Source organism: Hydra vulgaris, chromosome 04, assembly GCF_038396675.1.
Source record: "Hydra vulgaris chromosome 04, alternate assembly HydraT2T_AEP".
Lineage (NCBI taxonomy): Eukaryota > Metazoa > Cnidaria > Hydrozoa > Anthoathecata > Hydridae > Hydra > Hydra vulgaris.
In genome coordinates this window covers 16,204,217-16,219,175 of record NC_088923.1, presented here as the reverse complement: position 1 = coordinate 16,219,175, position 14,959 = coordinate 16,204,217, and the positions used below count along the sequence as shown (strand labels likewise).

Sequence of the window (14,959 nt, the reverse complement as noted above, 5' to 3'; positions counted from 1 at the left end):
CATAGAACTGTGAGCAATTGAGATCAATATTTAACTTACAAAAAAGCAAACTTTTCACAGTAGAAACTAGCAAAGAACCTCTTTCAGGAGACCAAATATTGTTCATCATTGAAAACACCCTTTCCACAGCAGCTGAAGTTCCAGGAAGACTGAAAATGTATTCCAACACCAGTGAAAAATTTGCTACTGAAATGCCCTTTCCTCCAAAATGTTTCATCATCAGGACCCATTTTTCTTCACAACTCATATCATCAGATTTCCAAGTTTCAGAATTAGTTGAAAAGTATGCCTTGACCAAAACAACTTCATCAAATAGTTCATCAGTATTAATTGCTGTACGTCCAATTTTTCGGTTAATTCTTTCTGCAGCTTCTTCCAACTCTGGAAATGTTATTGCACTGTTTTGAATCCACATGAACTTCTCAGCATCAGCAAAGCTATCGTTCCAAAGGTCAATATAAGAAAGACATCTCTCGTAAAAACCAGTAAATTCTTTTTTGACAGCAATTTCGTCAATAATTCCGTGTTCAAATTGTTTTGCAAGTATCTTTTTAGCTTCCAGTGGAATAAACTTATTCTCAAATCTCTCCTTCAGATTATTCTGCAATACTTTTATCTCATTAACAATATCACATGCACTTGCTCTTGTTTTTTCAATTCTCAGAATTGTTTTGTTGAATGTCTGAAGCTGACCATGCCTTATCATGTCTGCTACCACTTCCATTTCTGCCAGCACTGCCTAAAATTGCAAGAAAATAGTAAAAATTGAATGGAGAAGTTGGAGTTGCCAAGTCAACATTTCTTTCTTTGCTTTATTTTTTAGTTTTTGTCAAAATCATATTTTTTTCTTTTTTGTTATGGTTTTTTAAAATCAGGACATTTTGGCACCTGATCAGGACAGTCAGGACAGACCCTTCAAATCAGGACAGTCCTGATGAAAATCAGGACTATGATAGCCCTAGTTAAAATGTTTCCCATATTTCTAATAAAGGCAAAACTTTATTTAATGTATTATTAAATTAATTTATTGTTTAATCATTATGGTTGTTATTAAAATCAAATAAATATTTATTTAAATTGACAGCACACTTTTCAAAATTAATTAAAAAAAAATCTTTTAAATATAAACTTTAAATTTCTTTAGTTGAAAATATTTTAACTACCATACAAATATTCACAGCACACAAAAGCTAAATTTGACTGTTGAATATAAAACAATAAAAAAACGTTTCTTTTTTTTTTTTTAATTCTTTTTCTTTTTAATTTTTTCATTTTTGGTATATTATTATGTTTTTATTAATTTGAAATCATTAAGATTTTCAATTAGACTAAAACCTCAATTATGATGTAAGCGCTAAATATCTTAGAAATATGGAAACAGAAAATATCTACGTTCTGTCCTACAACACCCTTTGATTCAGGATTTCTCTTTAGATTGCTAAAAACACACAATTGTCATATTTGTTACAGAAATTGAAATGGCCCCAACAACGTTAAAGATATTCAAAATAGAAAGAGAGAAAAGATGGAAACATAATTGTAGCTGCATTGGAAATATTAGTATTTTAAAAATAATAAACGTAATAAAGGTCCTCATAAAATTTGATAGCAAATAAGCTTAAAAACTTTCCCAGATTTACCATCTGAAGCAAGCTTATGGAGAAGACCTGTCAGACTTTATCGAAAGCCTTTAATAAGTCAGGAGCAACAGCTATTACCTTGCCACATCTATCTAATACACACATTAGATGCCATATCCATCTAATGCACAACAATACCTTTCTGTTATTTTAAATGCATTGTTATTTTTACTTTAAAAACACATTAAATGTGATTAAAGGAATTTTATTAAATGTTTTTTATAGCACACAATGAACTAAATATTAAATATTTTTTAATGTTGCTAATAAATTAACAATACTCAGGTATATACAAAATAAATAATGGCTCAGATTTTGAGTATAAATTTATAAAAATTAAACAAATCGTATAACTACTTTTGTTAATCTGTAGTAACAAAACTAAGAAAATATGAATTAAAAAATATGATTAAAAAAAAAATAGCCAATGCCATATAAAAAAAATATGAGCTGATGCCATGTAGTAATTGACCGGGGTTGATATTTAACCGGGGGTCTAAATCTGGAGAAACAATTTCAAAGAGAACAAGATCTGTAAATCCTACAAAAATGACAAAATCTACTATGCAGACAACAAGTGCAGCGTTGACATCATTATCAGCAAAGTTTTCAAATAATACTTCAGCTTCCAATATTTCTATTCCTCCTATCCAGCAAGACCCAAGATTAAGGGTTCAGGGTTATAGTCTTTTAAAGTTATAGTTTTCTAGCAAAATTATCTGAAGACTCGTGTAATTTGATAAACAAAATGCAAGATTTTGGTCAAAGAAACATTTTTTTTGTACAATAAATAGAAGTTTATTGTACATTTAATTGAACGGGTATTTAAATTACTTTTTCTTACATTTAAAATAATATTAAGAACAATTAGCACATGATTTTTATATATTTTAAGAGTATACTTCATATCTTCATTTCACTACATCTAATACTCAAATAAATAAATCTCATGATGATGTCGACTTTTTCTGCATATTGTGTAATCAAAAGTTTACAGCTCGTATTGGTCAAACATACAACATTAAGAAGCACCTACAAAAAAAACATTACAACATTTTGGGTAAGTGGTTTGACTCATACGACACAAAACAAATCAAATAAAAAGCGAAATGTGGAAGATACCAATACTTTGAATGCTATCAAGTTCTTTATTACATCGAACTGCTAGATTAATGCATTTAATAATCCCTTTTTGAGGAAAATAGTCAAAGTTCCACTTCCTTGTGCAAAAAGTTTCAGAGAAAACTTGATACCAGAAACGATGGCAAAATTATCAAACATAATTAAGGAAAAATTAGACGATGCCCTGGTTGTCACTTTATTTAGTGATATATGGACATCTCCTGAAATGTTGGATTTTATTGCAGTTGGTGTAATTTTTGGTAATTTTTTTTTTTAATTTTATAGCTTTAATTGTTGTAAACACAATTAAAGCTATAAAATTTATTATTTACTTAAGTTATATTTATTTAAAAGCTATTACATCTGATGAAGGGAGCTCATTCGTCAGACTGTTTAAGCAATTATTTAGAAAGTCTCAAGAAGAAAGAGTTAAAGAGACAAAAGGTGGCGATAGTGTATATGAAGATGATCCATTGCTGAATCTGTACGAATCACAATTAAGAAACAAAAATGTATGTGTCATTTACTTGCAACGCTTTCAAAGTACGCAAAAAGCACAAATAAATCTATAAATAGCGTTCAACACCACATAAAAAATAATTACAATTACAAACAAATTACAAACAAGTAAAGCTAAATTACAAACAAATTATACAAGTTAAACAAGTAAATTATATTAATTATACAAATTAAATGTAATTATATGTAATTATACAAATTATATGTAATTATACAAAAAAAAATGTAATTATATGTAATTATACAAATTAAACAAGTAAAGCTAAATTACAAACAAGTTGTGATGGGATTCATTGGTCAGCTGCTTTCCTAATGTTACAGAGTTTTAAAAGTGCTTATAAAATAAATGCATTCGATCCGAAAAATCAATGTCCAATCGAATTAGATAAGATTGAACTATACCTACAAATCCTTCTTCCCACATATCAGTTCAACTTAATAGTACAAAAGAATCTTTCATCTATTGCTGATGTTTTGCCTGCATTGACTATTATGATTTCAAAATGGAGTAGAATGGAATTACAAGGAAATGGAAAAGAATTTGCTAACTTGTTTATTTCTTCTTTTAAATTAAAGTTTCAGTACGAACTTAACATAGGAATTTATCAAGCAGCATCACAGTTGAATATCTCAAAGCTTAAATTGTAGTTTTTTAGACCTGATTGTCAATTTATTGTTAAAGGTATTTAGTTATTAAGTTATATTATTTAATTAAGACAAAAAAAGTTTTAAAATTTAGTTTAAAAAATAGTTCTTCAAAACCCAATTTATAAACTTAACTACTTTTATATATTAATTTATTATATTAAAGTTTGTATTACAACCAAAAATTGTTTAGGAGCAGTAGAAAAGCTACACGAAGTCCTAAAATTCTTTACGCCACATAATATTTATCAAAGTGCTTCAGCAACCAGAATATGAGCTTACACAAACAAAAGAACAATTGAGTTCAAATGATCAGTAAACTGATTTGCTTAGCGGATTTAGCGGATTAGCTAGATTATAACTATTGCCCAGAAGCTCAACAGTAGGGAGTGTCATACTTTTTTTTTTTGAATTTTACTTTGCATAGTTTAAAAAAGGTGAGGTATAATATTAGAACGGTTAAATAAAAAAATAAAAAAAAGTTTTAGCTACCAGGGAGTCAGTGAGACTATTTTACCAAAAGCTCGGGGGGGGGGGGGGAGGAGGGGAGGAGGTAAAAACTTAAAAAATGGAAGTATTAAAAAAAAAAAAACTTACAAAACGTAAAAAAACGTCATCTCTTTTTTAAAAAAAAATTATAGTTTTGTAAAAACAAATAGAGAGGTTTGCCCCTAGCACTGAAACTGTAAAATTAGGTTGTTTTGGAACTAAAAATAAAACTTTTATATAGATCCACACATTTACTGGCATTTATTAAAATAAAGTACAATAAAGATTAATTTTTAAACATTGTCAAGCCAATAAGGTTTTGTTTAGATAGATTACGTGACATCAACTTCTGTGACAACTCTAATTCTTTAATTCAACCATCTCTTCTACCTTCTGTAAAAACATTTTCACATGCCTGGGTAACTTTTTTTACACATCTTTCGACAGCTTGAGTGTGGCAACACCAGTTTGGTACAATCATTGGTTTAAATAAATACTCTTTGATGTCTTTAGTTGTCATGCAACAAGTCATAGATGGTTCAAAAACTTTATTCCAATCAATAAGATCCTTAAGACAAATTGCCTTAGTATTGATATCTGGCGTCCTTCTTGGTCTAACAGATAGATCTCCTAGTTGTTCATTTTCATCACTTTCTCCTCTTATTTCTAGAATTTTGAGTACACTGAAACTTCTCTCCTCTTTATTTTCAGAACAAAGCATAGTTTGAAGAATAGATTCAGAGAAGACATACCAAGCAAATCGATTAATAGTTGGAATGACAATATTCTGAATATCGAGTGACTGGTGTTGAAGCAACTTAAGCTGGTAAAGAACATGTTTTGGTCCTTCTGTCCAACTATGTTTAACTTTGATGTTAAACCAGACAGGAAAGTACACTCCTACAATGAATTTGACTAGTTTAAGAAGTTTTTGGGCTGCATCGCCTTGAAGACCATGATGAGATACCCAAATTCTACATATTCTATTGGCTGTTGTTAGCCATCTAGCCATGTTAACAGGGCCAATTTCAAGAAGTCCTAGTTGCTGAGGAACATGACCACTGCGTATAGCGTTAACTATTTGATAGCCGTAATACTGATCTGTAGAAAGGTTTTTAACCACATCATTAATTAAGTTAATTAGAGGCTCACCAGTTTCAACTTTACTAAAAAAAGGGGTAATTTCAAGATTGGTTGCTTCATCAAGTAAGCTTCCAATGGGTCCACCTCATTTTTTACCACTTTTAGATTCTCCATCTAACAATTTAATTAGACATTTGAGTGGTAATTCATTGGTTTGTAGAGCACATACAATCTAATTTAACTTTCGCCCTAATTTCAGCTCCATAAAGTGCATTACTCCTCCCTCACAACCAGTGTTTATATAGGTAGAGTCTCCACCAATTGCTTTTAAGTGTACATTAATGCTCCTCATTGCAGTATACTCAATAATCTTATCTGCTATAATTTCAGCGTGGTTCTTTTTTGCTTCTTTAACTGGAGTGAAATGAAATAAATACTTACCATCACCAGAACAAATAGTGTAATGTTCTTCTTTAACTTTAGCCGGATACTGTCTGTCTGATCCATCTACAGTTAAAAATACTTTAGTAAGATCTTTTCGTCCATCAAAAAATGTGCAGTCAATAATCTCTTTATTGCAATAATCATCAAACTGAATAGCAACTTCATTCATTACTTTATTCCTAGCTCTCCGAACTTTACTGTGATCTATTATTAATCTAGTGTCACTTTGGGATACAAGCCCTCCATCTACCCATGCTGCAGTAGCTATGACTGCAGTTGCTCTTAAACCAACACCATATCGAATACTGGCCAATGAAATATTAGAGATATCTTTATAATTTCTAGATTTTTTTAAATATTTTGTACAAGGCTTTTGAATAGAAAAAATTTCATTTTCATCAGATTCAAACTCTTTATAATTATCATGTTCGTTATCTTGTTCATTTTGAGTATTATTTTCTTCTTGTGTCGTGTGTTTTTTTTCTCTCATTTTTTTTCTTCTTCTCTTCTTCATTTGCAACTTTGTACTTTTTTAAACCTTTTGGACTCCATCAAATCAGCAGGTCCAAGTTGATATGAACTAAAAGATCCAATCTTTTCTCGTTGGGCTAAAAAAAAGGTAGCAACATTTTGCTTACAACTAGACAAATTAAAATAAAATTTTCTTTTTAAAATAATCAAAGAGATCAGTAAAATATTATTAAATTTGATTTTCAGCTTTACTAACATTTTTATAATGATTGTCGTATATTCACTCATACCTTTTATATAAACCAGTTCAATAACACTGATAAACAAATAAAATTTTATTGTGCATATCTTGTTAACTAGGTGGTTTTTTAAAACAAATTAAATATGCTGATTTCAAATATGCAAACCATTTTTCACCATCACGTCAAGTTGTAAAGATATTTGGGTTCAAATCTTTAGTATTTAAGGTAAAGTCCCTAATATTGTCGAAAAAAAAGTTATTCAAAAGTATGTCAACCTGGGTCTCAAAAGAAGCGTATTTTCATAGAGATTTTAAAAATTGTATTTGTTTGTAATAAAAATAAGTACTTTTTGTATTATTGCTGAGAAACATTTTGTTAAAATTTTTTTTTTAAGTCTTCAGCATTTTTTCACATAAATTTTTTTGTCAATAAATTTTAAGTAAAAATATTTATCTTTTCTAAAATCTCTATGAAAATACGCTTCTTTTGAATTATTGCCGACCTAATTTTTCCTAATTCTGAGGGTTGTATATATATATATATATATATATATATATATATATATATATATATATATATATATATATATATATATATATATATATATATATATATATATATATATATATATATATATATATATATATATATATATATATATATGTTATATATATATATATGTTATATATATGTATATATATAACTTGCATAACAAATATTGAAGCAAAATACATTTGAATAAAGTTTTGTGTGTAGCCATTCATCAAATAAAATGTATAAGTTAAATTACATACAAAACTTTGCAAAAATACTAATTTTTAAGTATTTTGTAAACCAAAATTTCTGAAACAGTATAACTATTAAACGAATTTTGCTTATCCTGCTATAATTTCTTTTGATAAGGTTGTTGTAAAGCAGATATAACTCTAAAATATTGAAATTAACCCTGAAAATATGAAAATATCAAAAATTCACAATTTTTGGCAATTTTCAAGGCAGTTCCTTGGTAGCTTAAACTCATTTAAATTCAAATTTTTTGATAGTTCTGAATTTAATATGTTAAACCTCACCCTTTTCTTAAAAATGCCACTGATAAGTATGAATTTTTAAATTTTGACCATAGTATGTCACACCCTATTCAGCAGCCTAATTTACAACCTTATTTACTTGAAATCGAAACAGAAAAACTTAACTTTTTTAAGCAAATTGAAGAGAAAGGACTTCAATATCTGTGTATCCTTCTTATGATTTTTGGTTCGAAAATTCTAAAATGCCAATGTTACGAAAGCTATTTGTCATCTTACTAAATATTCTATCGTCAGCAACTTTTTAGAGAGATATTTTAGAACTTCTGGTTTTGTATGTGAAAAGAGACAAGGCAACATGAATGCTGATCTGATTATCAGTCACTCATTGTTAAAAGTAAACTTAATACTTTTTGAAAGTTTAAATGATTTTTCAGACAACAATGACTCAGATAGTGAAATGTAAACTTATAATATTAAGATAATATATTTTTTGAACTTGAAAAGCACAAAAATAAAATGAATATATAATGCAATAATTTCAATAATAACAATAATTTTAATAATAACACAACGGTTTAAATAAAAAATTACATTATATCTTTGAATTAAAAAATAAAAAGTAACTACTTAATAAATCGCATTTTCTAGAAAAAATAAAACAAATAAGTAAGTTGCGTTTGTTTCAAGTTCGCAAATGCATTTATAAGCATAAGTTGCGTTTGAGTTTATAAACGCATTCTATATGCATAAGTTGCGCATTAAATGCGTTATTTGCGCATTAAACGCGGTTATTTGCGCAAATTGTGAATACGTTTACCTAAGTAAACCCAATAAATTACATCAAATCCGTTTGAGTTAGCATGTGAGTTTTATTTTGGAATACAAATGCAAAACTCAGTTTTTTTTGCGCTCCAATGTATAATTACAATAAACCAAAACTCATTCTTACTTGGCGATTTATTCAACAAGTTGCATCCTTTTATTAAATCTGTCCCTTCATGCTAAAAAAAACTTTTAATTATCCAGTTTTTTTCCTTGAACATCAAAAAACCTTATAACTCTTAACCATCTTCATGTTGTCCTTTTTTATACAACTTACAACTTTATAAGTCTTCAGTTATATGTTTCCTAGTATCTTAACTTTTTCTCTATTTTAAAGTAACTCATAACTTAATAGTGGTTGTAAATAAAAAAATAAAAAAGTAATAGTGGTTGCTTGCAATCTTGTTGGAAATAAATTAGAGTTTAAAAATATATAAATGTATGCCAATATTTAATAAATAGTAAATGTATCAATTTTATTTTGTTAAAATATATAGTAAATGTAATATATAGTAAATATATAATAAATAATATATAGTAAATGTAAGCATAAAATTATATTGTATTAAGCATAATAAATTTTTTTTTAGCCCCGGCTATCAACCCCTGCTAAATCTTATAATTTTGCCTGGGCCGGGTTTGCAAAAAGTCTAATTTTTAGCCAGGGTCCTGGTCACTTACTAATGCCATATCAATATATTGTAAAAGCAGGACTTTGCTGGCCTGTATCCAGCTAAAGCTAGCCCTACAATAATGACATTATTAACTTTGGATTCAAAGGGTTTAATAAATAGGGTTGCATATAATAAAAATAAAACAAAACATTACACAATATTAAAGCATTAAAAATGTAATAGGTAGTATGTTTTGAAACCTTGAAGTAGTATTAAGTAAGTAGGTAAGTCTTAAAATGTTAGAAATAAGTAAGTAAATCTTCAAGTGTTAGAAGTATGTAAGTAAATCTTATTTTAATATTTAAATTAAAATTGAAATATAACCTATAGAAAGTAACAGGAGTTCATGATAGGTGGGCAAGTATTAAGTCTGACAGTAAACCAATGGTAAGTTTGAGCTTTAAAAATAAATTTACCTTTGAGAGCAAGCTTTGCAATCAAAGCATGACATAATGCTAATGTATCAATAGATAAAATGTTATTTTGCAAAATGGAAACGTTAGCTGCTACTTTATTCAAACAATTAAATAATAAAGATAACAACCCAACTTCTGCTAAACATGAAACACGGCTATCTAAAGTATACAATACATATAACAACATATCTCCTGCTAAAAATGAAAAAATTGTCTAATAGTTTTTTAGCTTCCAGTAAAAAATAATTAGGTTAGCGTAAAGCCTAATATTAAAAAAATACCTGGAGAACATGCTAGGTAAACCGATTCAAGAATATTCTGGGTTATTTGCTGGTCTTTTGTACAAAAAACCTGAATTATAAATAAAACAAATAAAAAAAAAGGGAATTTTTTTGACAAATTTTGTCTGCTATAATATCTAAAGATCTAAAGTTATGAATCTTAAATATTTTAAGTTGAGACCATTAACACTCTAAATTTTTTTGTAAAACAGTAATTTTGATCATTTTTTAAAACTGTTGCTTTTAATGGTTATTCTTATGACTAGACTTTACCAGGTGGCCCTACTTATCAAAAATATCATTTATATATTTGAGAAAAAAAGATTAAAAAAAATTGAGGAAAAAGAAAGTCTCTAGTCCAAGCGACAAAAAATTTATATACTTTTTAATTTATAAACCTGATTTTTAACAGTTCATTGGGGCACTGATTAAAAGCAACAAAATTTTTAACACTTTGATAAACCCTTGATTTTTATTTCTTAATAAAACTACTTAAAAAGTAAATGCAAGACACTTTGAATAAATTCAAATCAAACTAAGTTAAATGTTATCACTTGGAACATCAAATGTATTTTTTTTTTCATGTAGTAAGATCTTTATTCGAAAATCAAACACTTCTTATAATACATTAAATAGGCAAAAATTTTGTAAATCTAAGAATCTAGACTGGATTCATCAGTATTTTTAAAAATTATAGAACTTAAGTATTAAAAATGGAAAATATCAATATTAAATATAATAATAATTAAAGATAAACTCTGGCTTTACTGAGGTCATATAGTTCAAGGTCAAAAAATTACATTTTACTTACATCTTGAGATACAGCTTTTTTTCTCATTTTGTATTTGATACCTTTATTTGTAAGTTTTTTTTAATAGCAACATATACTTTTTTGATATTTAGCATTTTTAATAACAACATATTTAAAAACATGACATTTTTTTAACAATATATATATATATTTATATATATATATATATATATATATATATATATATATATATATATATATATATATATATATATATATATATATATATCTGTGTGTGTGTGTGTATATATATATGACATTTTTTGAAAATAATTAAATGACTTTAAAATTCAAGGAGCTTATCAAAATAATTCTTACTCCTAACTAATTTAATCCAAGCTGAGACCAGAGTTATATATAAAAAAATATATATATATATAAACAGGATCTTGGTCATTTACAATTTTATTATGGATTCTTTACACTACTGATTATCAGCAGAGTGCTATTGAAGTTTTTTATACATTTTAATTTTAATTTTTCGAAGCAACAAAATATAGAATTTGAGAAAAAAAAGTTATAAAGAAAAACAAAAAGACAAGCACATTATTTGCAGATCTTAGCATACATTTTCTAAAAAAAACCTTTAAATCCAAAGTGTTGAGGTTGTGAATTATTGTAGCAATTTCGGAGGTTAGTTCCAAGTTCAAATAGAAGCAAAATTACTTCTGAAAACTAAGGCTGTTCAGTAAAAAAATTAAAGTAATATGGTTACCCAATAGATATTTACAACAAGTTATCAGTAAAAATCAAAATTTTCTTTCAAGACTTGTTGTTTATTAAGCTAGACAAGAAAAAATGTAACACTAGTTTATATCTAGTCTGATAAAAAAAAGTGTAAATATAGTAAACATCAGCATGGTTTAAAAGATCTAATTCCCTATATTTATTTGTATGTGTGTAATTGTTTACATATGGTAGATTGTAATGGGTCGCATATGCTTATTGCGAATTTCCTAACCATTAGCGTGTCTCAAAAGATCTTCCTATACTTATTCTATAATGTTGACGTATTCTATATTTATTCTATAATGTTAATATAAGATGTTATAAAATACATTTATAACATTTATAACATGTTATAAATATTATAAAAAATTTAAATTTCATTATAAACAAACAAAACTAGTTTTCTATTGGTTAATCAAATACTGATTTCATTGAGGTTTGATGTTTGCAAATAAGATTACCTCAACAATTTGAAATAAAACTTTGATATTTTCTTGTTTTTGCAGCAGTTCTCTTCTATATAGATCTAAAATCAAACAAGAAATTATAGGTATTATCAAAAAAATTATCAGCTATTAATAAGAAATTACTGCTATTATCAAAAAAATATCAGGAATTAAATGGCATTTACCTACTTTAAAGATTTTTTTTTTTTAAAAAAAACAACTAATATTTACTCAACTCTTATACAACCTAAATTAATTTCATTTACTATTGAAATCAATATTTTGAATGTTTTAAAATTAACAAATTGAAGTTTACCACTTGATGACAAAAGTTTTAATAATTTTCCAGAGAGTGTTTTCATCTGTGCGCAAGAAGTAGTATTTTCTTTCTGAAGTTCTTCCCATTCACAAGATAATTGTGAAAAAACATGATTAAAAAGATGCCTAGTTTTAAATTAAAAGAAATGTTGAAAAGAAAATTTAGAAACAGAGATGCGCAAGTTGGTAATTAATTTGAGTTCAAGTTGTGGGTAATCATAAACTTGCATTGAACAAACTAATAAAAATTGTTTTTTGTAAGAAAAATTGTTACTTAACAAAACTTACAGAATCTTGAAACTCAAGTTTAGAAACTTACAGAATCTTGAAACTCAAGTTTAGAATTTAATAGGAAATTACAAAAACAACTGGCGCACAGTAAACTGTTTAAAGTTAATAATTTGTTTTATTATATAAGCCATTGGATACCAGAGGCTCAAATTGCCAAATAATGCACACAAAATTTGTGTAAATATTTTAATTCAACTTTTTTTAAGTTTTAATTATTGTAATCTAGTTCTTTTTTATAAAGACTGGACTTGAACCCAGAATTACAAACTTGGCACTCCTAAAATAAGATTTTGAAATACAATTTTTACACATAAACTGTGACACTAAAGTTATAACATAAGGATCTTGATAACTCGGACACACGATTAGCTAGACTTTTACAAAATTACAGATTTTCCTTTTCCCTTGAACTTTCCTTACCAACTTAGGTTGACTTAGGTTAAAATCATATGCTTAAAACAAACCCTGGTTAAGTGAGATAATTCTTTCTGTTTTTATGGGTCCCTTAAGCAAATAACTTTGCTTGACTAGGACTTTTACTTTGAAATGCATATAGTAATAAAAAGAAAAATAATGAGTGTGCATAATACAATAACAAAACTTCTAAAAAAAGCAAAAACTTCAAAAAAATTAAAAACTTATAATGTTTAAAAATTAATTAAATCTCTTTTGTCAAACCCAGAAATACAAACTTCGCACTGCTATTATTTTTGTTTATTTGACTCTTTTCTGTGTCTGGAACCACTATTGAAGTCAAAGCTTTTTACTTGGGCTACTCAACATGGGCTTGGTAGTTAGTTAGGTGGAAAAAAAATTAAGTTTTCTTTAAAACAATATTAGATATTTTATCACTTTATTGTGCATTGATTTTATATAATTTTGGCTAAATACTAACTAAATTTAAACTTTATCTTTTAATATAATTATATTTATATATGTATATATATATATATATATATATATATATATATATATATATATATATATATATATATATATATATATATATATATACATTTATAGCCACTTTTGCACAATAATATATATATATATATATATATATATATATATATATATATATATATATATATATATATATATATATATATATACATATTTATATTTTGCATAAATATATATAAATATACATGCATATATAAATATATATATATATATATATATATATATATATATATATATATATATATATATATATATATATATATATATATATATATATATATTTATTTATTTATTTATATTCATATACACAAACATACATGCTTTTTTTTTTTTTTCTTTTTTTAAGGTGGTAGTACCCTTTAAGAGGAAAAAAATTTAAAACTTAAAATTTTATAGGAACATTTATGTTTTTCTGAAGTGTTAAATTAAATTATTTCAAAAAAAAAAAAAAATTAATCTTTTTACCCCCCTGCGTGGTAATTATACGCACAAATTAGCAAAATTTAGGCAAAAAACTAGACATTTTTTTAACAAGAATATCTTCAGAACCATTCATGTTCTACAAACCAAACTCTATAAGTAGTTTTACATATTTTCAAAAAATGTGCTGAATTAAAAATTATACAATAAACAATATTTAATAACTTTAAAATCATTAAATTATATCAATAAAAAGAAAAAAGTATGAGTACAGCTTGGTAAAATACAAATTTTAATACTTAAATATATAAAAAAAAATTATTTTTTCTTTGGTTCAGCACATCAAAAATATACTCAAGAATAATTGCTAAAAATTTGAAAAAATTCCAATGAACAGTTAAAAAGTTATCTTTGTTAAAAATTAAAAAATGCACATACAGCCAATCGTTAAAAAAACGCAATTAAAAAAAATACTAAAAGTACATTAGGTTTTTTACACAATAAAAAGCCACCACTGTTGTATGCAATACCTTCTGCTTTATTATGTTGGCCAGTAAAACCTATTTAAGGAACAATTTAGTCATAAGCACACAAAAAAACAATACAAATTGGACTTGTATTTTTCAAGATATTACAAGAAATATATCTCTAAGGGCCGTTGCTAAGGGTCTTTATTTTCCAGTACCAAATCTATTAAGGATAATTTAGGCCTTTTGAATTTTTTTTTTAGTATAAGAGGACATAATAAATGAATGAAAATTGTAAAAATTGAAAATTTGAAAAAAAAAAAATTTTCAGCCTGTTTTTTGGGGTACTACCACCTTCTAGTAAAATTCTAGATATAGAGGACTTTTTTTAGAAATTAACAATTGTCCCCTCGACTTCATAACTGGTGTCAAACACTAAAAATTATATTTAAAAAAAGAAAAATTTTAATACCTTTTTGGTTCAACTTGATTCATGTCATAAATACACGTCTTAAAACTAATTAATTTTTACCAATCTACAAGGAAAATGAACACAACCAGAAAAAGCGAAGAAAATGCATCCTTCAAAACCAATAAGTATTTTTGGCTTGTGTTTTGGTTTTATATTATATTTACCT

At 26.3% G+C, this 14,959-nt stretch overlaps 1 protein-coding gene across 3 annotated transcripts in view; it reads right to left on the bottom strand.

Annotated features, from left to right (window-relative positions):
- The window catches only part of LOC100215815 (cytosolic carboxypeptidase 1), a 60,575-nt gene extending 45,616 nt beyond the window's left edge, over positions 1–14,959 (bottom strand). For all 3 annotated transcript variants that reach the window (XR_010638061.1, XM_065795588.1, XM_065795589.1), the window contains exons 1-5: positions 14,794–14,959; positions 12,179–12,306; positions 11,878–11,942; positions 9,877–9,946; positions 9,596–9,754 (exon numbers count right to left, since the gene is read on the bottom strand). Coding sequence is in view for 2 of the 3 variants with exons in the window: in XM_065795588.1 (XP_065651660.1) it covers positions 9,596–9,754; positions 9,877–9,946; positions 11,878–11,942; positions 12,179–12,306; positions 14,794–14,816 (445 nt within the window). In the remaining variant the exon portion in view is untranslated. The remainder of the gene's footprint in view (positions 1–9,595; positions 9,755–9,876; positions 9,947–11,877; positions 11,943–12,178; positions 12,307–14,793) is intronic.